The sequence below is a fragment of the Podarcis vaucheri genome (genome assembly GCF_965113315.1).
Source record: "Podarcis vaucheri genome assembly, chromosome: Z".
Taxonomy (NCBI): Eukaryota; Metazoa; Chordata; class Lepidosauria; order Squamata; family Lacertidae; genus Podarcis; species Podarcis vaucheri.
Window position 1 is genome coordinate 22,288,395 of NC_138758.1, and position 26,964 is coordinate 22,315,358.

The window sequence follows — 26,964 nt, forward strand, 5'->3', positions numbered from 1 at the left end:
AGCTGCATACCTGTAGCTGTCCATGGTCCTGCAACTTCTGGGCTGCCTTCCTCTGAGGATTCTGGTATCAGATGCAGAATCTTAGAGTAGGAACTGACCCCAAGGGTCATCTAGGCCAACGCTTTGCAATGCATATTGCAATCTTTTGCCCAATGTGGGGCTTGAATCCACGACCCTGAAATTAAGAGTCTCATGCTCTACAGACCGAGCATGAACAAGGCAATTACCAAGTTATGCCAATAAACTCACTACTCACAGGTTGTTGGCGGATATGTTTTATTTGTTAGCTTTTAATAAAAGGAAGAGCTATTCCTTGATACCAGCTTCTGCATAAAGAATCCCCAGAGAAGTGTTGTGGTAGAACTGAAAAAATCATTCCTCCTTTCTTTTTATTAAAGGAATTTTTGAACCCATTTTGCTCCAGGCTGGAATGAGGAAGATAGAAGGCATGAGAATGGAATTAATAACAACAAGAAGATTTATAAATTATTCTGCAGAAAGAAAAATGCAAGTTTTGCCACCTTATACACATACAAGAATGCATTTCTGCACACAGTTATCTGCGAGTAGTGCCTTCGGAGGGCCACTTTCAGGTAGTAGATGGGGCCAGAAACAAAAGTGGGCAGAGGAGAAAAAAAAGTGAATGTTACCTGTGTCTACTAGTCTAAACGTACTCATGCACCCATCTCTGTTCTCCACCCAGACAAGCAAGAAGCATGCCAGGTACAGGGAGGAGTCCAAAGAGTGGGCAGAGGAGCCAGGGGACCAGGAGGATGATCAAGGGGAACAGGCCAGTGATTTGTGGGGTTCCGTGCCACCCATGTGGCAGAGGGAAGAAGAAGAGTCAGAAATGTGAGGAAAGGAGGCAGGGAAGAGTTACAGGAAGGCACAGAGACAGATGCAGAGAGAGGTAGGCCATTAGAATCTCCTCTGCTTCTTCCCTTGCTGTCTCCAAGGACAAGGTGGGGTTTAAAGGGACAGGAGCAGCTGGAGCTGTAGTACAGGAGGTCACCAGCTGCTGGCATCACAACAGTGGGTAGTATGTGTGCTGAAGGGGGCATGTTTGCATAGTTGCTCCAGATATCTGGGTCAGAGCACAAGCCTGAAGAAGGAGATGCCTCGCTAGCTATTTAGCAGGAGCAGTGCATATATTTTTTGCACCTTAGAAGCTGATGTAGTTGAGTGCTTTGACACTAAAGAACCAAACGTCCAATCACATGTCCTCATTGTGGGTTACGTATCAAGGCATCATCAGAGTTCAAGGATGTAGTCTAGCCAGGCAAAATGACTTAAGGAGGGTACACAGCAGCACAGTTGCAGAGTGTGGCTTAGGGAAAATCCTGAGGGCCAGATAGAGAGGCTGAAGGGGTGTGCGCACATTGCCATTTCAGGCTTGAGGTTCTCAATCCCTTCATTGCATCCATAGAAACAAACTCCTGTTTCAGCCATTTCATGCTGGAGTGTCTCTCTGAGGAAACCTCTATATAACTAAGCTATTTCACAAGAATGTCAGATGTAAGAATGAGCAAGATAGGTAGGATTCTACTAGTTTGCTCAGTATGATTGCATTTGCTCCTGTTTTCTAATGCTTCGGCCAATGAACACTTGTAATTTACAAGCAATGTTGCAGCTTTTTAAACTTTAGACTACCTGTATTGAAGTTCTGATTGTGGTGCACCCAATATTCCCTCTTCCCTATGGTATAATATTTGACTGCCTTACACCAACTATTTGACCTCATTACACCAACATTTCTGACTTATGTTTTCATGAGATATGAAGAAAAATAGAAACAACTTACTAGGCGTGCAGCTTTCACCTCCTCCAGAGATCCTGTTGGAATTCTGGTGAAGAAAGATTTGTGCACCGCTGTGTGTTTCTCAGTATCTTTGGGAGAAGTGGTGGTTGATTTGAGTGGTGTTTTCTCAGGTGTTGGGCGAGGCAAGCTGCTGTCAGCTGTAGGTGACATTTCCTCACTTCTGAAATGAGTAGTGGCAACATTTTGGGATGGTGTACTTGCTCTGGCAAACATACGTGCCCGCTTCTGAGATCTGAGAGAGGTAGTGAGAGCAGAAGCTGCCTCTGTGTTCAATTGATCTTCTGGTGGTGGCGGCAAATTTCTGGGTGGTGATCTGGGCGCTGAATCAGGAGGCACCATGCCAGGTGGTGATGTGGGCACTGTTTTCTCCAATGCCGGCTGAGATGTCAGAGGTGGAATTTCTTGATCTCCAGAATTAGTAGTGTGAGACTCAGGAAAAGGTGTTTCTGAAGCTGCAACAGTGGAAACTTTGCCTTCTTCTTTTCTCTTTCCAAAACGTTTCCTGGCAACATTTAGTGTTGGCTTAAAAGCTCTGGCAAACAGAGGTGTGCGCCTCTGAGATCTGAGCGATGTGGTAGTTGCAGAACTCAGCTCTGTTTCATCAGTGGCTGATGTTGTCTCAGAGGTTAGACTGTCACTAGTCACAGGTGAAATTTCCTTACTTCTAAAATGAGTCATTGAATGCTTTGGAGGAGGCTTGGTGCTGTTTATCTCTTGTGGTGTATGGATGGAAACAGATTTTCCAGGCTGCATTTTTTCCACTGATGATTTCAAAATCCCTTTGGGTGATTTTGACTGTTCCCCACCATCACTTGGTGATGGCACAGCAGATGTTTGAGGGGTTATGTCTGATGGAGATACCATCAGTGTGGTATCTTTCTTATCTTTGATTCTTTTCCTACGTTTAGTTGCTGAAGGGGAAATGGGTGGTGGTGATTTTGGTGGTGGTGATTTTGGTGGTGGTGGTGATTCCACAGTGGTCTGGGCTGATACACTGCTGTGGTGTGATATTTCTTCATTTTCAGGTGTAACTGTTATATTATCAGCTGCATCTACCTTGGTATGATCACCTGCATGTTCCTTAGTATCTGATACAGCTGCCTTCTTTTTCTTCCAACAGGGCAACTTGTGCCAGAATTTCTTTTTCTCCTCTGACTTGCTTGGATCTGCTTTCTCGGAGTTCTCTAAGGCTTGGTTCTGGCTTGGTTCTAGAGATGGTTCTAGAGATGGTTCATCAGATTCACCTGGAGCAATTGGCTTGGGTGGTTCAGTGGTGGGGATCTTAAAGTCTACTTGTACATGTGCAGGTGCTAGTGGTACGTTAACTCGCTGAAAGGCAACAATCAAATTGCACGTTAGTAATTGTGACATAGAGAGAGTGGGATTAAGATAAGAAGAGAATCCATGGACAGCTGCAGACCCTCCAACTCTCTCATACCTCCTTCATTTCTCATGGTAGAAAACTCTACTCTAGCTGCACAAAGCTATACTGCATTCATTAATTTGCAGTGGCACATCTGGGGCTTCAAGAAAACCAAGATGTTCATTCTTTTATTCTTTTGGCTAAAGATATGCTTCAAAAAACCTCTCGTAACTGCTGTACAATCTGTTATAAAAATGAGCTTCATCAGCATGAGAAGTGGCAGACAGTGCAGAACAAGGGACCTTACTGCCTATGGGTGTGCATCAGTACAGATGTACATTAGGGGCAAGATGCACCCATCTCCACAACTTAGAGATTTAACTTCCATAGATCAGGGGTACAGGGATTTAACCACTGTTTTTATCTAGCAAATCACACAAACAATATTTTAACAAAGCACCCCCAAAAGCCAGTGTTATATCAGTGGAAGGGGAGAACGAGAGCTGTCCTTAGAGAATTGGCACAGTTGACATGTGTGTGATGTATAAATCTGGCAGCAAGGTTGGTGATCTCATGTGACTTGGACCCACACAAGAGGAACTATAGGGAAGGAGGAAGACTTTCATATATTGGAGGCCCAAGGGAGAATTTTTGGCTCTGGACATTTTGATTGTAATACATACTGTATGTGTTGCTTCACTTAGTTCAAAATGTGGCAAGTTACCTTTCTGGTGTCCTCTTCACCAGCTTGGATCTTTGTTGAGTTTCTCCAACATAAAAGGCCATTGCTAAGGGTTGAAAGGATGCACACAACCCATCTGGGCTTATATAATGTGAGTGTAGTTTTAATTGTAATCATTTTTATACAGCTACTGTGGACTACAATGCCCACAATGCAGTGCATTCTCACAAAAAAGCACATGTCAAAACATCCAGTCTGCAGAATATGAAATATATACATTGAAATGTCATAGGCCAGGTGGATTTTATATTGAACTTCCTGGCTCTGTAAGCAAATTTCACCATGCTATTCTGTTGTCAGTTTTGTACCTTTCAGGGTTTTTTGTAGATCACTGCCTTAATGGCTGGGGACCCTTGGCCCTTCAGGTCCTGCTCCTATCAGACTTAGCCAGCATGGTCAGTGGTCATGGATGACAGGAGTTGTAGTCCAACAACATCCATAAGAGCAAAGGTTCCTCAACTATGTTGTAGCAGATATGACACATACCCACATGGCTTTGACAACATCTAAAATACTTGAATACTAAACTAAACTAAAATAGAGTTTTGTCTTTATTGATTTCAATGCATTTCCCCCTCCTAATATTGCACTTTATTAAAAATTCTTGTCTTATTAATTGCCTGGAGGAATGCTGCTTACCTTTAAAGCAGAAGGCCTTGATCTTGCTTTGGTACCAGGTCGTACTGGCTTTGGAAAGTCCAGAGGAAAGCTTAGGCTGACTCGTGGCTTTAGTATGGCATTATAGCACTCGATATCTGAAATATAGATAGAAATAAGAAAGGCCTTTGAGGAAGAGGGGAACCCAACAACACAATGGTAAAGAGTGGTTTCTATGCATTCACCTATGAGTTCAGTTCTTAACAGATGCTTAAAAGGACAGCATAAGAGTAGCCCTACTGAATCAGGTCAATAGTGATCTAGACCACCATCTTGTTCTCACAGTGGCCAACTTATGTGGAGCCCAAAGGCAGGACCTGAGCACCGCAGCCCTCTCCCCACTTGTGAGGAACTAGCACTGTGAGCAACTGGCATTCAGAGGCATATTGCCTCCAACCGTGCAGGCGCAACATAGTCATAATGGCTAGTAGTGCCATTGGTAACTTTCTCACCCTGAATTGTCTAATCCTCTATTGCAGTGTTTCTCAAACTTTCTTCTCTGGGCCACACTTTCTGAATAAGAGTTTGCTCATGCTGCACTGAATTTTTTTATTGCTACGAAATGCATTGGAGAACAGAAGGCAACAATTCCTAGCAGTGTTTTGATTTATAATGCAGAATACAGCTACTTTATAATATGATCATGGGACACCCAGAAAGCATAAAACAACGCAGCTAACATAAGAACAGGAACCATTCCCAAAATATTATTTATTTATCAGACTTACATATTCCGCCCTTCATCGCAAGATCTCAGGGCGGTTCACAAGATAAGAATGCAAGGTAAGGCAAAAATAAATCATTAGTAATGAAAACAACAAAACAACCCCCTCTGGCCACCAGGCTCTCATGGGGAAGGTTATATACCTGTTCAGGTCTGTCTAGCAAGATATGATCTTTCAGGTTATATGTATGTTTGGATGCATTGATCTGAGAGTCTGGCTCCACCTACTGCTGGGTTGAAACAGTTTCCCACCTTTGCTTTAAATCCCATATTCACTGTGAGGAAATGCCAGATTCATTTCCCTAAACTGCAAGTGGGAAATAATAAACAGCTTATTTCCATAAATCTTCACTGGGCTCCTGAGGATAAATACAAGTGCTGACAGTCAGCTGGAGATATTGGTAGGGTGGGCTGTGTGTCTTAATGAGTCTGGTCTCAATGCTGTTGGACTACAACTTGCAGCAGCCAAAATCAGTGGGCTAATTTCCGGGGAAGATGGGAGATGTAGTCCAAAAGATCTGGAGGGCACTGGATTGGGGAATACAGTGGTACCTTGGGTTACATACGCTTCAGGTTACATACGTTTCAGGTTACAGACTCCGCTAACCCAGAAATATTACCTCGGCTTAAGAACTTTGCTTCAGGATGAGAACAGAAATCATGCTCCAGTGGCACAGCGGCAGCAGGAGGCCCAATTAGCTAAGGTGGTGCTTCAGGTTAAGAACAGTTTCAGGTTAAGAACAGGCCTCCAGAACGAATTAAGTTCTTAACCCGAGGTACCACTATACTCGTCTAAATACAGTGGTACTTTGGGTTACATACGCTTCAGGTTACATACGCTTCAGGTTACAGACTCCGCTAACCCAGAAATAGTGCTTCAGGTTAAGAACTTTGCTTCAGGATAAGAACAGAAATCGTGCTCCAGCGGCGCAGCTGCAGCAGGAGGCCCCATTAGCTAAAGTAGTGCTTCAGGTTAAGAACAGTTTCAGGTTAAGAACGGACCTCCAGAACGAATTAAGTACTTAACGCGAGGTATCACTGTAGTCAGAATTTCTCTACCACTCCCTCTCTATCCTACAAGATAGCACAATAAGAACATTTCTTAAGTGTGTGCCCTGCCCTGCAAAGCAAACTCTCTGATGTTCACCTTCATACCTGGAATGTATTTTTCATAAAGTGGAGATCCTCTATATTTACTACAAGAGAAAAACAACAACAGAGAGAGGCATTGTCATATAGACTGTTTTACCAATTCTAAAGACATTATCCTTTTTCAGTTTTAAAATATTATTATTATTGACAGGTACAAGGTAAAAAGGTTAAGGTAAAGGAGCCCTGGCCTGGACAGTTAAGTCCAGTGGAATTCAACTTTGGGATGTGGTGCTCATCTCGCTTTCAGGCTGAGGGAGCCGGAGTTTGTCTACAGACAGCTTTCTGGGTCATGTGGCCAGCATGACTAAACCACTTCTGGTACACCATGACAGAAGCCAGAGGGCATGGAAACGCCGTTTACCTTTCCGCTGCAGCGGTACCTATTTATCTACTTGCACTGGCATGCTTTTGAACTGCCATAAGTGTATGCCTTAGAACAGGCTTCCTCGTCCTCGGCCCTCCAGATGTTCTGAGACTACAATTCCCAGCATCCCTGACCACTGGTCCTGCTAGCTAGGGATCATGGGAGTTGTAGGCCAAAAACATCTGGAGGGCCAAGGTTGAGGAAGCCTGCCTTTAGAATGACCTTCATTTGGGAACTGAATAGATATAGAATGATTGAATTGAATGAATGAACAATAATATTGTTATAATTTATTTCTTATATCCCACTCATCTGACTGGGTTACCTCAGCCAATCTGAGTGACTTCCAACAAAATATAAAAGAACACAAGAAAACGTCAAACATTAAAAGCTTCCTGAAACAGGGCTGCCTTCAGATGTCTATGAAAAGTCAAATAAATGAGTGCTTATCTCTACAAAGGTTCAGTGAGATCGCCTCTTTTCTGTAGTAGAAGTTTACGAATTCTGTCTGCCACCTCGACCCCTCCACCCCCATCATCCTAATTATCTACCGTTTCAACACTCATCCTGGTAACCAAAACAGAAGTCAGGTGGGATTTATTCTAAAGACCTGGTTGTATGCAAAATCCCTTTGGATGCCTTGGAGCCTGCGGCAAGTTGAATAGAGAAGAAATTACTTATTTGGTGTACATATTCCAGAACATCAGTGTGTCTAGGCATGAGTCATTTAGATAAGTGAAAACAAAATAAGCACCTATTGGCCATTTGAAATGAAAATACAATTAAAGGCTGCAAGGTCTGGTTCATATTTACTACTGCGATACTATTAGCTAGAGAAATATTTAATAATGTTATGGTCATGCAATGAGGACAGATTTCCCCCCCCCCCAGGCATTTGTTCAGCTGATAGTTAAAGCTGGGTTTTTTTTTGTTTTTTTTAAGGAGCACTGATAGCTAGAACAGTGTTTCCCAACCTTTTTTGGGCAAAGGCACACTTGTTTGATGAAAAAAATCTCGCGGCACACCACCATTACAGCCCCGTGACGTCAGCGCGCAGCGTCACGCCGGGAGGGACGCACGAAAGTGAAAGTTTTCAATTTTTTCCCTCCCCCTTGCCGGGGAACCTCCAAGCTTTGGGGGTGGGGGGGGGAGGAGGCAGCAAAGTGAGGGACTGAGGGACCCTAACCCTAACCCTAACCCTCACCGATCACCCGGGAAAGCATGCGAACGAGGAGCCCCCGTGTCCTGCTCCCGGCAGCGGACGGCACAAAGCGAGGAGGCCTGGACAAGGCAGCACGCTCCCCGCTCTCGCTGCTTTCCGCTTTCTCCTCCAGGCCGCTTTCGAAGTCCCCTTCTCCGCTCCCAAGAGCCGGAGCCGCTGCTTGCAGGCCCTGTCCGAGCCCCGACTTGTGGCCTCACTTCGAGGCTCGGCCCTACCTGGGCGCCTCCAAGCCCGGCCGGCTCCGCGTCGCGCTCCACGCCGGGCAGCTGCAGCGGGGGCGCGCGGCGGCCCGGCTGAGCGCGCCCTGGAGCCGCCACGCCGTCGCTCGCGAGTCCCTCCGAGAGCCCTCGGGACTGACTCCGGAGTCGCGAGGCGGCGCGTCGCCCAGGGAAGGGGCGGCTTCCCACAAGTCCTCCGGGAAGCAAACGCCCTCGCCCGCCTCCCTCCAGGCAACATCTCGCGGCACACCAGGCAACATCTCACGGCACACTTGTGTGCCGCGGAACACCGGTTGGGAAACACTGAGCTAGAAGATGCTTTCTAAAATGGCCATTGATGATTGGTTACTGCTAGCTATCAAGCACGCCTCAATTAGTTGGGGCCTGGAACCCTGAGATTTATTTGTTTATTTGCAGCTGGCTGAAAGGAGGAGTTTCAACATGGTTTGCTTTTGCGGAACTGATACTATGATACAGATAAGCACCATCTATTCTGATAGCCACTCCCCCTGCCCCCCCCCCCCGCTCAATGTTATATTTGTAAATGGATATTACAAGGCAGCGGAAGTCTCTTTTGCTCTCTCCTCAGGAGGAATTTAATCTGGTGCTTGAAACTTTGCTTCCATCTTTCCCCTTGCTAGTGGCAGCACTGAGACTGAGGAGCTGACCCCCGACCCCCAGCTGTGCTGACAGCTGTTAGGAAACCCATATTCCCCTCACAGAGCTACATACAATCCCCAGAGTTTCCTGGGAAGAGGGACTGGCTGTTATACCACTTGGCAAACTGTAGCCCTATGAGGGGAACAGGGGTCTCCTAACAACCCTCAGACCCTAACAAACTACAGTTCCCAGGATTCATTGGGGGAAGTCCATGATGACTTCAAGTGGTTACAGGGTGATGGGGCCTAATACATACCCTCCAACATTTCTCTGATGAAAATATAGACGTCCCATTCCATAATGATAATTTTACTACTTATACTCCACACATCTTGTTGGGTTGCCCAGCACTCTGGGCAGCTTCCAACATATATAAAAACATAAGAAAACATAAAAAACCCCTTCACTATACAGAATTGCCTTCAGGGCTTGGATACTGTATCTCCAAACCCTCCAAGATTTCTCCAATGAAAATCCTATGGGACATCCTAAGGAAATGCGGGACATTCCGGGATCAAATCAGAAACCAAGATGGCTTCTCTAAATCAGGGACATCCCTGGAAAATAGGGACACTTGGAGGGTTTGCTAATATATAATGTATGCTGGCAAGGTTGCACTGTTAGATAGTTATAAAACAGCTGCAGGGAACTTCTTTCAATGCAAAGGAAACATTTTGTCGTCATCAACCCTGCAGGTGACACATGCTGGTGGTGGGAATGACCAAAGGGAGCAACAAATGTGAATCTTGCCACTGTACAATAGGCTGCTTTCTTCACGCTTACCGGCCTCTCTCTCTGTACCATCCAGGCAAGGAAAGAGACAATATCAGAGTTCCAGGATGCATTCTAGCCAGGCAAAAATGCTCAAGGAAGGTATGAAGAAGGGGCAGTGAGGGGTGTGGCCTGAGGAGAGTCTCAAGGGCCAAATAGAAATGCTTGTAGGGCCACATTTGATCCCCCAGGCCTGAGGTTTCCAACCCCTGTAATAAAATACTAAATTTCCCATTTTCAGCTTCTCTTATTTCCACTGCATTCATCAGCATATTTTGTTTGGGTGGGGGAGCAAAGTTAGGATGGAGGATTACAACTCTGGTGGGACCAGCGGAACTGATAGAAAGAGCTGAAGAATGATTTTTGTTACTTTCATAATTCTCCCCCCCAAAAAACAACAACTTTGAAATGATTTTTCTCAACAGCTTTTAAAACATTAGAAAAGGCATCTGTCTTTCCCCCCTCTTTTTGTGGCCTTGTTTCGTTTCTTCCCTTGTTAATTAAACCATTCATCCAAAACAGGCATGGAAGAGAAAGATCTAATTTATGGACCTAGCCCAGTGAAAAGAAACAAAATTGAAGAATAAGCTGGACTGTTTAGAGGATTTATTACAACTGTGGTTGAAAGCCTTTTGAATAAGCTTGAGTGGGAGACCTGCAAAATGTGGCAACTTAATATTGCATCAAGGAGATGAGGGTAATGAGCTGGATCCTTGAAACAGAGGTAGGAGCAATTATTTGAGTTGCAAAGCTTCCTCTGGCATGCAGATGATCCTATTCTGCATTGCTAAGACCACAGTAAGAGTATGCAGGATCAGGCCAGTGGCACATCTAGTCCAGCATGCTGTTCTCAATGGTGGCCAATCAGATGCTTGTTAGCATTGATTATGATAAATCACATGGCCCTGGAAGGGTGGGGAGAAGTTTTGTGCAGGATTCACTTTTACTAACCCGCTGGAAATGTCGCATTTCAATAGCACTGGATAAAAACAGGGTGGAGAATTTCAGGTGCAACTATGGATCCAGTCGTGGATGGATAGATAGATAGATATGATGAAAACTATGAAAGCAGCAATAACAATATTTCCAATCCACTCCCTTTAATATTAATATTGTTACTATTAATATAAACAAACCACAGTTCCTAGGGGCTTTTGAGGAAACCAAGGACTGGTTCAAGTGGTATGAATGCTGCTTTGAATTCAGTGTGCAGATAGGGGCCTCATTTTAAATGTGTGCCTGTTTATGAAGCTCATCTCCAACATCTGGCCCATGGGGTGATGCAGGTAATTCACTCCACCCTATGAGTCACCATTTTGTACCTGGCTCTGGTTCTGGTCTGCTCAAAAATAAAATAAAAATAAAAATCCCTGAAGTAGTTCCTGCAAAATCAGTTTTTCTGCCTGACCCTGAATGGATTGCAGGTGGGAGCAGGTTGCACATTAGTGCGCATGCATTGCCTTTTAAATAAATAAATCTGGAAACTCCACTTGTCTCAATCCAGCATCACTTCTTTCTTAGGACAAATATTTCTATATCCAGTGCATAGATCAAAATGTGTAACATAATGGCTTTCCCAGTTCAAGGCAAGCAAACTGAGGAAGCTGAGTTCATATCCTTTGGGGCAGTGGTCATTGCTGCCTATTGGGACTGGCAGGACAGAAGGCACGGAGGCCAACAGTAGGTGGCGCCAGAGTCAATGTCAGCCAGAACCACCCTATGACTTTCTGTAAGTAAAGGCGCAGATTGGGGGGTGGGCAGCATACTGAATGTGATGGGGGAGAAGGAAATGATCCTGGAATTGCTTTGTGAATTTATGCCCTGTTAACAGCTGTAATTGGGGCTGGATCATAACTTGGATTACCTGACATGCTGGTCTACCTCGGATGTCTGCTCTAAGTTCTTGGCTGGAAGGTGTTTGGCATTGGCTGGAACATTCTGGACATTGGCTGGAAGATGGTGAGTCTTGGCTGGAAGGTGGCGAGTATTAGCTGCCTCTGAATGAACTTTCTGGTTGTTTGCAGGTGTTTGACTGAAAAGACATTGAGAGAGGGTTAGGGATGTGCATGCTAGCCCCAACCCCCTCAACATTCCCAGCAGCCTCAAGCATTGAGTAGAAGGTCCAGAGGAGGAGGATTTGCATGTGCATCTGAAAGAGAATCCACCCCACAATTGATAATTCGCAGTTGTGTGGGCTTTCCAGTCCTGGGGATGAGTCCTTGCTTGTTGCACTCCTTACATACTTCTACACATTCAAACGGGGGGGGGGGGCTCAAAATGCTGTTGGATTCCAACTCTCTCAGAAAGCATGGATGATAATCATGGATGATGGGGGTCGTTGCACAAAAGCATTGGGAATGGGGCATTGCTCCTGCATCCTTGCACCAAAAAAGCAACAACAACCCAAAAACGTTGGTGCCCTAATGTCATGTGTGAAGCACCTTTTACTAGATCTATTACAGGGGTCAGCAAACTTTTTCATCAGGGGGCCGGTCCACTGCCCCTCACACCTTGTGGGGGGCTGGACTATATTTTGAAAAAATAAATAAATGAAGGAATTCCTATGCCCCACAAATAACCCAGAGATGCATTTTAAATAAAAGCACAAATTCTACTCATGTAAAACCACCAGGCAGGCCCCACAAATAACCCAGAGATGCATCTTAAATAAAAGGACACATTCTACTCATGTAAAAACACGCTGATTCCTGGACTGCCCGCAGACCGGATTTAGAAGGCGACTGGGCTGGATCCGGCCCCCGGGCCTTATTTTGCCTACCCATGATCTATAAAAAACTCTTCATTTCTTGGGCAGATTATACTTTGACAGCAATTCAGGACCAGCTTTGCTCAAGAAAGGATGGTTGGTTTTGTTTTTTTAAAATTATCTCCATTAGAGCCATTTTTCCTGACTACAGCGGCAACTCGGGTTACAGATGCTTCAGGTTACAGACTCCACTAACTCAGAAATATTGCCTTGGGTTAAGAACTTTGCTTCAGGATGAGAACAGCAATCGGGCGGTGGCGCAGCAGCAGCAGCGGGAGGCCCCATTAGCTAAAGTGGTGCTTCAGGTTAAGAACAGCTTCAGGTTAAGAACAGACCTCCAGAATGAATTAAGTTCTTAACGCGAGGTACCACTGTACTTCAGAGTGAAACAGCAAAGTTTCTTTCATTGGCCTGGCTGAGATCAAATACTATCTGGTTCTTCTCCTCCCATAAGTGCCTGCAGCAACAACTACACTTGTAACAGTATGAAAGAGCTAGTACCTGACCTTTCTGATCTGCATCTTCCTTACCTCATTCTATTTTTTCTGTATCCTGACTCTTAGATGATAATCCACCCTGGCCCCATTAGCACTCTTCATTTAACACAGTAGCATACCACTTTAAACAGCTGAGCTTCCTCTGAAGACTCTTGGGGACTGTTGTTCTCAGAGTTGTTCACCAGTCAATTCCTCATCCCAGAGAACTCAGAGAACTTTAGCCATGTGAAGGGAATAGGGGCCTCCTAACACCTCTTAGCATCCTTAGCAAATTACAGTTCCTAGGATTCTTTGGGGGAATGCATGATTGCTGAAAGTGGTATGATAATGCTTTAAATATATAGTACAGAAGAGACATATTATAAAGCATCAAGCTCCTGAATGTGTTAGCAGACAGGCAAACAATATCTCTTTCTTTCTATCTGTCTGTCTAGACAGGTGCATAGCGTGATAATGTTTAGTCAACTACTGAATAAATTTTTTGCTTAGGAAGGCTTTATCTGCAGGGCACCCAGTCACTTATGGAATATCAATTTTACATCTGATGATTTTTTTTCTGGAGTTTGCTGGTATGCTTTCGTTGTTTTGAGAGCTTGTTGAATTGATTTTATTGCTTTTAGAGCTTGCATTTTTGTGTTTTGTTTTGTTCGATCATATATACTGCTTCAATGGCTTTATACAGTGGGAGAGTCTATAAATTTGCATAATTACCTACCCAAGGATTGGAAACATGGTGCCCTCCAGATGTTAGACTACAATTCCCATCAGCCTTAGTGGTAATTGCTGCCCATCAAAACTGACAGGGAGAAGGCACAAAGCCTAACAGTAGGTGGAACCAGAGTCTATGACAGTCAAAGTCACCCCTTGAACAAAGAGGAAGCAGGTGGAGGCAGAGCCCCATTCACCCAAATCTATTTAGTATGATTATTTTTTTAAAGCATGTGCAAAAGAACAGCCGTGAGAAGAGGCATGTGATCAGATTCAGGTCTGAGATCTGCAGACAGGAAGGGTAACCCTTCACCCACTGCTGTGGTGCTTCTGAAGTTTTACCTCCTGTAATTGCTACTTAATCCAGATGGGAAGCTGCCAATGGCATTGAAGGCAGCATTCTCTTAAGAGTGATTAGAGCTATGGAGTGGAGAGGATTTTCACTGAGATTGCAACATGGGTGAAAGGGTTAACCCTCCTTCCCAGGCACTGTAGACCTGTTGCTGTAATTGTCATAGTTGTTCTTATTGTTGTTGTTGTTAATCCAACCCTTCAAATGCATTCACATACTCACTCCTTTCATTTACTCCTGCAGGCAGAAATGTGGAGATGGTAATGATCTTGGAGTTGTTTTGCGAGACTGTGCAAAACACCCTGTTAACAGCTGTGCCTGGGGCTGGAACATAACTTGGCTTACCTGACCTGCTGGTCTGCCTTGGGTGTCTGCTCTAAACTCTTGGCTGGAACCTTCTGGGCATTGGCTGGAAGATGGTGAGTTTTGGCTGGAAGGTGGTGGGTACTGGCTCCCTCTGAACGGACTTTCCAGTTCCTTGCATGTCTTTGCCTGAAAAGACATTGAGAGAAGATTAGTGATGTGCATGCTACCCACCCATAACATTCTCATTGGCTACAGCTTCAGGTTTTGGTTTATGTATTCATCTGAATGAGCTTAGAATCCTCCCCACAATTGGGAATCCCAATTGCATGGGCTTTCCAGTTGTGGAGAGGAGTCCCTGCATGTTCAATTGAACACCCAAATAATACTTTTTCAAACCCTCCAAGGACATAGTAACCAGGCCGATGCATACCTCTCTGTGCTCCTTACATCCACCTGTGCTCTTTGAACACCTAAACAGGCCTTATAATCTTACTTGTATACTGAACTGGGCACTATACATGGGAATAATAAACTCCATGTGGATTGACACCTTGTCTAGATTTTATTGGTGTTTCCATGTAGAGGATTATCCACATTTCAGAATGATGCCCCGAAGTGCAAGATTATTTCACCTCGCGTTCTTGTTCCTTCTAGCCAGACCGGGGGAATTCATTTTTCTGTTTCAGGCATTTCCTTCCCTTTTTGTTGAAGATTCATATTGTGAAGTCATCCTGAGGAAGCCTGAGCAGGAGATGCTGCTGCTGATGTCATAAAGAGATAGAGAAAATGAATGAAGGGGAAGGTTGAGATTCCATTTGGTACAACCCAGATACCATGCTAAGAGGTAGTTCAAGTTAAATTTTACTTACACTCCTTTTTCCTTGTGACTCTTGGTCTTGATATTCTGTGGTGGTTTAGTAGAACATCTGTTGCAGCTCTCCAAAGGTTAACAGCACATTGCCTCAAGTCATGGGATCCTGCAGATGGGTTTTGGACCTGGGTGACTTGCTGCAAGTCTTAACTGTTGAATGACAGGAATAGGAAGTGGTTGGGTTACTGCCAAAAGGTTATGCTGTGCTACATAGGTGGATGGTCTCTGGCTGTTGTAGGAAAGTAATTGGCCTGATGGATCAGACAAAGTTCCTTCAGGTTCAATATCCTGTTTCCCATGGTGGCCATACAGATGCCTTAATGAAGGCAACTGCTGCCTCTCAAAGTCTGCTCACTCTACTGCAGAATACCCAGGAAGACCTAAGATTATCCCTTTCAGTCAAGCAGCAGCTTGAATCACAGGTGCAGGTTGTGTTTGCTCCTACTGTTATAAAAGGGCTCAGTTTCAGCTTGTTCCTTGCTGGAGCAGCTCAACAGTTCTGTGTTCCTAGAATCCTGCCTGAACTTTGCTTTGACTTGTTTCCAGCCTAACTCCACCCAGCTTCACACTCAGTTTGATCCTTTCCTTGTGCTGTGCTGTAGAGCAGGACACCCGGTCCCACCTATGACTTTCACGTGCATTCCCTCAAGTTGCCAGCATGCTCTCATCCCTATAAAATGTCCCTTGAAGAGAAGTGAGGGATTATGCCTAGCTCTGGTGCTGGAGTGCCTTTCTGGGGATTTGATTTGAGGTAGTAGCTTCATTTGTGGGAGCACTATTGTCCTGCTTTTTTTTTTTTTACTGCAGAGGAGCCCACAGAACCAAGCCAAAAGATAGATTGGTGGTCACAGCACCATGGAGAGCTCCTAGTGAGCTATTTGTTCTGAAGGGGGTTGGAAGATACAGTGGTGCCTCGCAAGACGAAATTAATTCGTTCTGCGAGTTTTTTTGTCTTGCGAATTTTTCGTCTTCCGAAGCACGGTTTCCCATAGGAATGTGGTTTTAAGAAAAAGGAAACAAACTTGCAAGACGTTTTCGTCTTGCCAAGCAAGCCCATAGGGAAATTCGTCTTGCAAAGCAACTCAAAAAACGAAAAACTCTTTCGTCTTGTGAGTTTTTCGTCTTGCGAGGCATTCGTCTTGCGAGGTACCACTGTAATTGAATTGGTTAGGACCTGAGTCAGAGATTACAGTCTGTGGAGGCTGGCTTACCAACTTTGATTCTTCTTCAGCCAGTTCCTGCCCTCCCCCCCGACTTAAAGGTAAAGCGACTCCTTACCATTAGGTCCAGTTGTGGACGACTCTGGGGTTGTGGCCTCATCTCACTTTACTGGCTGAGGGAGCCGGCATACAGCTTCTGGGTCATGTGGCCAGCATGACTAAGCCGCTTCTGGCTAACCAGAGCAGGGCACAGAAACACCATTTACCTTCCCGCTGGAGTGGTACCTATTTATGTACTTGCACTGCGTGTATGCTGGTCCCGGGGGGGGGGTTGTTACCGTGAGGCATGGTCAGAGTCCGGTCCTGGGCCAAGGGTCTGGAGACTGTCCACCAAGGGCGAAGCGGGGTCCAAAACAAGAAGCCGGGCGTGGTCGGGAACTCTGGAAAAACAGGTCTGGGTGCTGGCAGAAACAGGTTTCCAACGTCGTTGTTGCTCCCGCAACCTGGGACTGGGCTGACTGGCCTTTATCTCCTCTGAGGCCAGGGGCGGTCCCGGCCCACAGGTGACCCGCTTCTCCTGGCCTTAAAGCGAGCACTCCTCCTGAGAGAACCCAGTTCCCTCCGCCTCTCTGCCCTGAGCCTCTGCAACTCAGGAGAGGCTGGAGGGTTACTGCACCCAGGGGCAGCTTCACCTTCCTCTGACAGGGCTGGGAGAGGCGTACCTGCAGGCAATGGGTCCTCAATCACCTCTGGAGTCAGAGTGGATACATCTGGTGTCTGCTCCTGAGGATCCGGCACAGGTGCAGGCCCTTCAGATTCAAGCCCCTGCTCAGCTGGCCCTGGAGGCGGGGACTCCTGTGCAGGCTGGGACTCCTCAGGTTCAGATTCTGAATCAGATTCCCAGGCCATCACAGCGTGCTTTCGAACTGCTAGGTGGGCAGGAGCAGGGACCAAGCAACAGGAGCTCACCCTGTCATTGCGGGGATTTGAACCGCCGACCTTCTGATCGGCAAGTCCTAGGCTCTTTGGTTTAACCCACAGTGCCACCTGCGTCCCCCCTGACTTACTTCTAGTCAAAAGAGTGGGCCTGACTTTCATTTTCGCCTCCTTAGTCTCAGTGTTGTCCTCGTATACCTTTGTAGGAAGGAGAATGAGGGCAAAATGAGAATTAGCTGGCTCAGTCCGCCATTGCCTCCACCTTCCACTGGCCTCTCTGCCTTCTGCTCTACCAGGCACCAGCAAACACTGGCTATAGTGTTACTGGCTACAGAGCCAGACCAGGTTTCTGGTTCTGATGTTGGTGATTAGAGGACCACTGAACCTGAGCCTGGCTTTTGAGCTTCTAACTTCAGGTCGCCTCTCATCATCTCCATCCCTCTTTGGACCCCTAGAGCCTCTTAAAAGGCCATCGCATTTGCCTAAAAATAGCAGTATTTGATGACCTCCCGGAAAGGTTGTGTGGGTGGTACTCAGTTCCCTGAGATCAGGGGAAGGTACCAATGAATGTCTTGGCTTTAGTTATTGGGGGTGTATCATCTGGTTCAGTGGGCTTCTCCTTGCTAACCTCACCACCAGCTTGACTCCTTACTGGGTGACACTGTGGCCTCTGACTAAGTGTACTGCCACTTCTGGACTCCAGGGTCATGACACCTATGCTGTCTGCCTCCATCTATACTCTACATGTGTATTTGTACACAAACCCAAATGTTACAAAACACCTTAAGTCTCCATTGACCTTTTCTCTCTAAGGAAGCCAAACATGGGCAAGCACTGCTGCTGGAAGTTCTAACTGCTCAAGGAAGGTGGGAGAGTATAGCACTATGGCTAATGGCAATAAGCCAGGTTCACACTGTGACTATAGATCCTGCCTTGTCCTTAAATCACTGCTTGAACAAATCACAGTTCCTTGAGGTTAGATATCATGTTTAGCTTAAACCCAGAAGTGGAAGCTTTCAAACCCTTTTCTGGCATGTGAAAGAAAAGGGGGGCATGTAGTGTATGAGCCCACAGTTCACGATGGCTTGTTCCTATACAAGGAAACCATGATGTCCCAATACGTGTGAAGTTGGCTGGGCTATCTCTGATTTGTGGTCACATTTTTGAGCAAATAATTATGAGTGTTGACATACTGCTTGCGGGAGGACAACATTTTGGGTCTTTCTTGACTTTATTATCTAAGATGTAGGTGTGCAGCTCTTGCTTTTCTAGGTGGTCTCTTGACTCCCAATCACTTTTCCTCATCAGTGAAGAGTGGACCATCTACAGGTACAGGCATAACCAGCATGCCCCCAATGCGAACATAGTGACTTTTCAGAATTTCTTGTTTCTCATCCTTTATAAGAGCATCTATGGTGGTATCCTGTCTTCTTTCTTCAACAGCGACGGAAACCTTAAAATTAACAACAGAAGAAAAGAGGCTGCGATACATTCTTACACCAAGATTTACTTACAGAAAACAAAAGCCAGCTGACCTTCCTACTCCCACCCTCCCCATCTCCTTTTCCTGTTGTGACTACAGTGGTACCTCAGGTTAAGAACTTAATTCGTTCTGGAGGTCTGTTCTTAACCTGAAACTGTTCTTAACCTGAGGCACCACTTTAGCTAATCGCACCGTGCCGTCGTCGTGCGATTTCTGTTCTCCTGAAGCAAAGTTCTTAACCTGAGGTACTATTTCTGGCTTAGCAGAGCCTGTAACCTGAAGCATCTGCAACCTGAGGTAGCACTGTATGTGTATTTTTATTGATTTGTAAGCCACTCTGGGCCCAATCATTAGCTCATGAGTGTTAGAGTTAAATCCTGCTGTGTTGGCTGCATACAGCACATGGAACTATTGTTGCCAGCCAACAAAGAATTGAACCACACCTTCCTGCTCATTAGCTGCCATTACCGATCAGGTGTCAGCTGATTGACAAGATGATGTTTGCAAAAACTGTAACCCCTGGCAAGCCAAAATTGGCCCTGTGTGCCGCACTGTTGCAATAAATTATAACACATACATAACATAATTCTTTAAACTTGTTTAAAACAAGTACGTAATCCAATGCAAAATTTCTTCTCACATCTGAAAATAAAACAGCTTTCTTCCTTGCTTCTGGTTTCTCATTTATCTGTGTCCCCTGCAGATCTCATACAAGGAGGCTAAAACTCTAAAACAGGGGCAACTCCAAGGGTTTGAAAATTGTACTTACGTATCCTTCGCGGGTGGCACTGTGGGTTAATCCACAGAGCCTAGGGCTTGCCGAAAAGAAGGTTGGTGGTTTGAATCCCTGCAATGGGGTGAGCTCCTGTTGCTCAGTCCCTGCTCATGCCAACCTAGCAGTTCAAAAGCACGTCAAAGTGCAAGTACATAAATAGGTACCGCTCCGTCGGGAAGCTAAACGGCATTTCCATGTGCTGCTCTGGTTTTGCCAGAATCAGCTTAGTCATGCTGGCTACATGACCTGGAAACTGTACGCCGGCTCCCTTGGCCAGTAAAGCAAGATGAGCACTGCAACCTCAGAGTCGTCCCCAACTGGACTTAACGGTCAGGGGTCCCTTTACCTTGATACTTTGCAAATCTCTGATCCCACAAATTCACCACACAAATCTTGAACATATATCATTGTTCACTTACTTCAGTGAAAAACAACGGCTTTGTTTGTGGTCTTTGTAGAGGATGTGGAGGCTTTGGAAACAGAAGTTTGATCTTGATCAGGGACTTTGGAGGCAGCTCACCAAAAATGGAATCTAGGACTAAGAAATCATAGGAACATGACTAGGGAAATAAGCCTTTACAGATAGGTGAGCTCTGTGAGGCTGTGTTTTGCTGGAGAAACTCCCCTCCCACTTCAAAGAAGCCTGAATGTCATCAGAAGGCTGTTGGTTCAGGCTTGCAGAAGCTCTGAACAGGAACACACTTCTTTTGGAAAACACTACAACATTTAGTTGCAGCTTACGCCTGTTTTGTATAACAGCCATCTTGGTGGTCCCTCCTATCAGCAGAGCAAAGAGATGTAGTCAGTCAATGTAGTGATTAATGAATACCTGGAGAGGAGTCTCCAAGCCTGCAGAAACATATTTATTTGAAATGATGCAACCAGGATTGAACATAAATTTCCCTACATGATGTATGGAATGTTGAAAGCAGTGGTTCCCAATTGGTGGTCCGTAGACCCTGGGGGTCCATGCAACCCACACACAATGTTGGGTGCTGTGCTGTCACACAGATCATGTGATTTGCATGGCAGCGTGGCCTGGAAGACCAACACATAGATATCAACATTTTCAAAAGTAGAGGTCCATGGCTTGGCTTTTGAAAAACAGGGGGTCCACAGTATTTAGGTAATTGGGTACCACTGGTTTAGAACATGTTGAAGATTGGGGGTGGGAGGAAAATGAGGTTGAATGAAAATGGCTTGCTTGAGCATCTAAAACAAAGGTGGAGAAACTCAGGCGCCTCCAATCCTCTCTATCAGGCCCTTGAGATCCCCTAGGTGAAACAATTCATTGATCCACCCTCGTTGATCCACATTGAGTGCCTTTGCCTGGCTGAACTGTCATAATGCCTCTTGCTTGCCATGGATGGAGAATAGAGGGAGATCTGTGGGTGGTAGTGTAGAAACCTCTGACTCTGAGACGGCTGAAATGTGCCCTGCTATGAATGTAGCAGACTGAGAATCTTTTGGCACAGAGTGGGCCCAAGCCAGCCCACCCATGAGACGAGGTGAGGCAGCTGCCTCAGGTGGCAGAAATGAAAGCAGCAGCACTCCTGCCAGCATCCTGCCCCACCACTGCCACAGAAGCAACCCAGGTAAGCGAGGCTTCTGTGGTGGCAGAGTGGCACAACATTCTGCTGCCCAGCTTTGCTACAAGTTTCCCCTGTTCCTTACGAGCTGTGAGGAACTGGTGGGCACAGCTCTGTGGAATGCTTCCCCTCTCACTAACTTGGTGAGAAAGGAGGTGTTGTGCTACCCAGCTTCACCACCAAGTGACAAGGGAACTACGCAAAGTGCTTCTTGCAGACCCCCAAGTCTGTCTATTGATGAACAGGTGGGATTATGGAACATACATGCTTTCTGGGTCATTTGTTGTGGACTAATAGCTTCCTTGGATGTGTATTCTTCGGTGGCAGGCTGTTCCTCATCATTTCCATTGGGATGTTCTGAGCCAGAGTCCATTTCATCATCAACATACTCCTCTTTTTCACCACCTTCTGGGTCTTCATTCATTTGTGTCTCCATTACATCACCCACAAACTCTTCTGGTTTGGTTTCATAGAATTCATCATCATTGCTGGGGACAGAAGAAAGGGTGGGGGGGGGGATCCCAAAATGTGGAAACATGACAACACTTTTCTTCTGCCTATGAATAGCCAACATCTTTTCTAGTCAAGAAAATATTGCTGAATATATTTTTTCAATGTAAATATGATAATTACTGGTAGAATAACGGGAGGCAAGTGTGGGAGGCTAGGATCCAGAAAAAGGACACCAGGATCTAGAAATGCGACATATGCACAATTTAGAAATTCTTGCATGTGGCCAGCACTAATGCTGTGTTTCATTTTCTCTGCTTTTGCCTTGGGAGGAGGTTTGACCAAATCTGCCAGTTTTGGTTTCTCTCAGTTTCTTTCTTATTTCCCCAGTCTTAAGGTCAGTTCTTCATAAGTTTGCAATGTTATTTTTTTAAAGTCCTCATGAAAACTGATCATTTTAGTGTGAATTTCTCCTACTATATACATTCTTTTCTATCCCATTTTGCCTAACATATACACTTTTACAAAACAATGTTCCTCAACAAACACTGTGCCATTATTATCGATATATACATCTCTGTGCACCCTTCACCATAGTATATGCTTTTCTTTCTTTTACACATTACAGTTAAACCTCGGGATAAATATGCTTTAGGATAAGTATTTTTGGGTTGTGCTCCGCAGCGACCTGGAAGTAACGGAGCATGTTACTTCCGGGTTTTGCCGCTCACGCATGCACAGATGGTCAAAATGACGTCATGCGCATGCGCGGAAGTGGCGAAACACCACAAGCGCAGTCGCGTCTTACGTTCTGTTCAGGATGTGAAGGAGACTCCAGGACAGATCCCGTTCGCATCCCGAGGTACCACTGTAATCAGTTGGAGAACCGTATTGTAAAATTTGGAGTAGTGCTGATTTTGAAGGATGGATGAGTTTTGGTTGGTTATTGTTTCAAAAAGGATGAATTAGGGAAAATGCGGTCTTAATCAAATTTCTCTCCTGTCCTTTCTTGGGGGTAACCTATTAGACAACACATGCCAGGGGTGGGTGCCACACTTTTTTCTTTTGCCCTCTCTCCCCATTTCCCCTCCTTGAACCATCATGAAATTAGAACAAAGGCCACATGAGCTCATCTCAACGTTTATTCTACTTTCACAAATCAGTTTAATGCACAGTTTATCTGTAATATCTGAATGAAGCAAGACTGGCAATGAATATATTACCTGAATTTCCAAACGCACACCTAGCTTTATGGATATATATATAAAAGGAAACAGAAGCACCACAGTAATATGGAACTTCTCTTTTCCTTGCTTGCTTATCTCCAGAGTTGTAAGCACTTCCCTTAAAGCATAAGGACTGGAGGATGGTAAATTAAATTTAACATCTTTATGCACCCTCTTATGCTGTCATCAGTACTCAACTTTATCTGTTGATGGACGGCCATCCTGACAGCCCCAGACACACTGACCAGATGTTTGGAAGCTGTGGCTAGATGGGTGTGTGGGAGTCGGTTGAAGTTAAATCCTTCGAAGACAGAGGTCCTCTGGCTGCGAAGGGGCAACATGGAGTTGGGGGCCAACTCCCATCTCTTGCAGGGGTGCAATTAGTGCCAGCGCCTTCTGTCAAGAGTCTGGGAGTAACCTTCGACGCCTTTCTTTCTATGGAGGTGCAGGTTGCAGCCATAGCAAAGGTGGCATTTTTCCACCTTCGTCATGCTAAGCAGCTGGTCCCTTACCTCTCCCACCCTGATCTTGCCACTGTGATCCATGCGACAGTCACCTCCAGGCTCTATTATTGTATTTCACTCAACGTGGGGCTGCCCATGAAGCTGACCCAGAAACTCCAATGGGTGCAGAATGCCGTGGCAAGGCTCCTTACGGGGTCCTTGCCACAGGATCACATTCATCCAGTGCTTTACCAACTGCACTGGCTCCTGGTGGAGTACAGGGTTAGGTTTAAGGTGCTGGTTTTAACCTTTAAAGCCCTATACAGCCTAAGGACATACATACGGGACTGCCTCTCCTGGTATGCCCCCGTGGAGGACCTTGCGGTCCGCAAATAATAACACCTTGGAGGTCCCGGGCCCCAAGGAGGTTAGACTGGCCTTGACCAGGGCCAGGGCCTTTTCAGCCCTGGCAAAAGGCACTGGCCCCAGCCTGGTGGAACACTCTCTCGCAAGAGACTTGACATCTTTCCGCACTTGATTGTAAAAAACAAAAACAAAACCCAAAGCAATTTACAAAAATATGAAACAATAAATTGAATAAAAAATTACAACTATAAAACATAATAAAGTAATAAAATACTTAAAGTAGATTAAAATTGCCTCAACTTACTAAGCATCTGGGTAGCCTTGTCTAAACAAGAATGTTTTAAGGAGGTGCCGAAAAGAGGACAGTGAAGGAGCTTGCTTGATTTCAATAGACAAGTAGTTCCAAAGTAGTACAGTGGTACCTTGGTACTCAAACCACCTTGGTTTCCAAACGCCAAATACCTGGAAGTAAGTTCCGGTTTTCAAAGGTTTTTCTGAAGCTGAACATCTGATTCAGCTTTTGGCTAATGTTTTCAGGGCTCCTGCACCAATCAGAAGCTGCACCTTGGTTTTCAAACATTTCGGAAGTCAAACGGACTTCCGGAATGGATTAAATTTGGCGCTTTTGTTTTTGCTATTTATTTTGCTTTTTTTTTTTTTTGAGGCTTTTTCGGTTAATTTGTTTTTGTGACTGTGTGGAACCCAGTTCAGCTACTGATTGATTGATTGTGTGACTGTGGAAATGGATAAAAGCTGCCTATCCAAACAATGACTAACATCAATGCAGGTGAGAAAAAAAATTAATCTTAATTTTTATCATCTACAATACTGTCTTATTTATTTTATAATACAGTACATTGATTATTGCTTTCATTTTATGGATCAATGGCCTCATTATATAGTAAAAGTCATGTTAAATTGCTGTTTTAGGGGTTGTTTTTAAAAGTCTGGAATGGATTGATCCATTTTCAATTACTTTCTATGGCAAAGTGTACCTTGGTTTTGGAACACTTTGGTTTTGGAACGGACTTCCAGAATGGATTAAGTTTGAGAACCAAGGTACCATTGTAGTGCCAATTCTGTTCACTGAGGCAGTTGAGTAGGCACATGTGGGGTAGTTGCTTGTTTACTTCAGACAAACAATTCTGTCCTCAAAAGGACAGACATACTCTTAGAATGTACCTTTAACCAAGCTAGACTATTGTCTTTTCTGGTTCAGTGTTGTCTACTCTGACTGGCACCGGTTGCTCAGCATCTCAGGCAGATGGTCTTCCCATCACCTGCTACCAGATCATTTGGCCTGGAGATGCATTGAAACTGGGACATTTGACATGCAAAAGAGACTGAGCTACAATCTTGCATCTCCAGGAGGAAGTTTGTAATGGATGGGGAAGCAAAATTATTTCTCTGAGGTAATGCTGCCTTTAAAGTTAAGCACTTTGAAAAAAGCAAGGGTTTGAATGGAAGAGTTAATCATGTGCTTGAATATTTTCATTAGAATCAATGAGACTGAAAAGTGCTGGATTGGGTCCCATATGCACAGATGAAGAGTTTGGATTTGATATCCTGCTTTATCACTACCCGACAGGTCTCAAAGCAGCTAACATTCTCCTTTCCCTTCCTCCCCCACAACAAACACTCTGTGAGGTGAGTGGGGCTGATGACTTCAAAGAAGTGTGACTGGCCCAAGGTCACCCAGCAGCTGCATGTAGAGGAGCAGGGAAGCAAACCCAGTTCATGTTCAGTAGTCTTTAAAAATGCTTTGGGGAAATTTGCTTCCTAGCATGCGTTAAAGCCAAAATTTTATGTGAAACTATGGAAGCATGTGGCAAGCCATAGCCAGTGCCAGATTAACAAATAGGCAGAGTAGGTGCTGACCTATGGGGCCCCACGCTTTTTAGGGTTCCTGTGACAATGGATCCAAATAATAATGACTTGATCTTGAAAGAATTTGACTCAGAAACCTACATCACCTACATCACTGTGAGGGGGGCCCCTGAGATTTTGACTGCCTGGGGGCCTCCAGAAGGTTTAATCCTACACTGGCCATAAGTTGTGAGGTGGTGAATGATTAGCTAAATTGTTCTGAGAATCGATACTTAGCAATAAGTGAAAGTCAAGAGAGAGGATATGAACCGACTCAGACTCTGCATTCATAATCTGAGGTCCTTCTTCGTGTGCCTCCTCCACAAGCGGTCTGGAGGGTGCCAACACAGGAATGGGCCTTTTCTGCAGTGGCTCCCAATTTGTGGAGTGTTCTCCCCAGGGAGGGTCATCTGGCACCTTCGATATATATCTTTAGGCATCAGGCAAAAACATTCATTTTCATCCAGGCCATTTTCTGAATAATATTCTACTGTCTTTTAAATTTGTTTGTGGGAGGGGTATGTTATTGTTTTGTTGTTTTAACTATTTATTTTTGCTTTTACCATGCATTTTTATCTTGCAAACTGCTGCGAGATCTTATGGTGAAGGGCGGTAAATAAATCAAATAAATAAATCTAATAGTCTTGTTAGGAATGTTTATGGGAGCTACTTGGGTATGAAGAGTTCTTGGTGAGTACTTGCCAATCTAGATGCTCCATTGATTTTCCCCCCCTTCAGCTGGATGTTTTGGTCAGGAAGTTGCAAAGTACAAGTCATCAGTTTATCTGGTACATTATATTGTCACATCAGCTGATAGGACATTATGATGCAATGATTTCAGTGTTTCTTTTCAGCCTATCACTTGAATCTCTCTCAAACTGGCTAGACAAGTGTTTGGAGACCCCTCTGGGACAGAGATGACTTGGCCATGGTACTCCATGCTCTGGTAATTTCCTGGCTGGATTGTTGCAGTGTGGTCTGTGTGGGGCTGCCCTTGAAGACTCATAAACTTGTGACAGTCAGATTATGCACTAGTTAATTATATGTATGATATTAGTCAGGATAATCTATATGAATTCTCCACAATTCACTAGATGTAGAAACCCTCATTGTGGGTAAAGGTAAAGGACTATGGGGTGTGGTGCTCATCTCTACTTTCAAGCCAAGGGAGCCGGTGTTTGTCCACAGACAGCTTTCCAGGTCATGTGGCCAACATGACTAAACCGTTTCTGGCACATGGAGGACTGTGATGGAAACCAGAGAGCACAGAAATGCCATTTAGCTTCTCGCCGGAGCGGTACCTATTTATGTACTTGCGTTGGTGTGCTTTTGAACTGCTAGGTTGGCAGGAGCTGGGAAAGAGCAACAGGAGCTCATGAGGATTTGCTGACCTTGCAATTGGCAAGCCCAAAAGGCTCAGTTGTTTAGACCACAGCGCTGCCCGCATCCCTCATTATGGAACACTGTGCCAAATATA

General features: G+C 45.0%; 2 protein-coding genes across 2 annotated transcripts; both read right to left on the reverse strand.

Annotated features, from left to right (window-relative positions):
* Window positions 1–259: 259 nt before the first annotated feature.
* On the reverse strand, window positions 260–15,074 carry LOC309524081 (uncharacterized protein). The gene is made up of 7 exons (XM_082208471.1): window positions 14,955–15,074; window positions 14,362–14,508; window positions 11,557–11,724; window positions 6,461–6,501; window positions 4,564–4,679; window positions 1,802–3,148; window positions 260–425 (listed from the first exon to the last, which is right to left on the reverse strand). Exons 1-7 carry the CDS (start codon window positions 14,993–14,995, stop codon window positions 393–395), a joined length of 1,893 nt encoding a protein of 630 aa, XP_082064597.1. The 5' UTR covers window positions 14,996–15,074; the 3' UTR covers window positions 260–392.
* A 3,416-nt stretch (window positions 15,075–18,490) lies between these two features.
* Window positions 18,491–26,291, reverse strand: LOC309524094 (uncharacterized protein). The gene is made up of 4 exons (XM_082208491.1): window positions 26,190–26,291; window positions 21,401–21,624; window positions 19,967–20,085; window positions 18,491–18,742 (listed from the first exon to the last, which is right to left on the reverse strand). The coding sequence occupies exons 1-4, from the start codon at window positions 26,204–26,206 to the stop codon at window positions 18,581–18,583; spliced, it is 522 nt and encodes a 173-aa protein (XP_082064617.1). The 5' UTR covers window positions 26,207–26,291; the 3' UTR covers window positions 18,491–18,580.
* Between the last annotated feature and the right edge of the window lie 673 nt (window positions 26,292–26,964).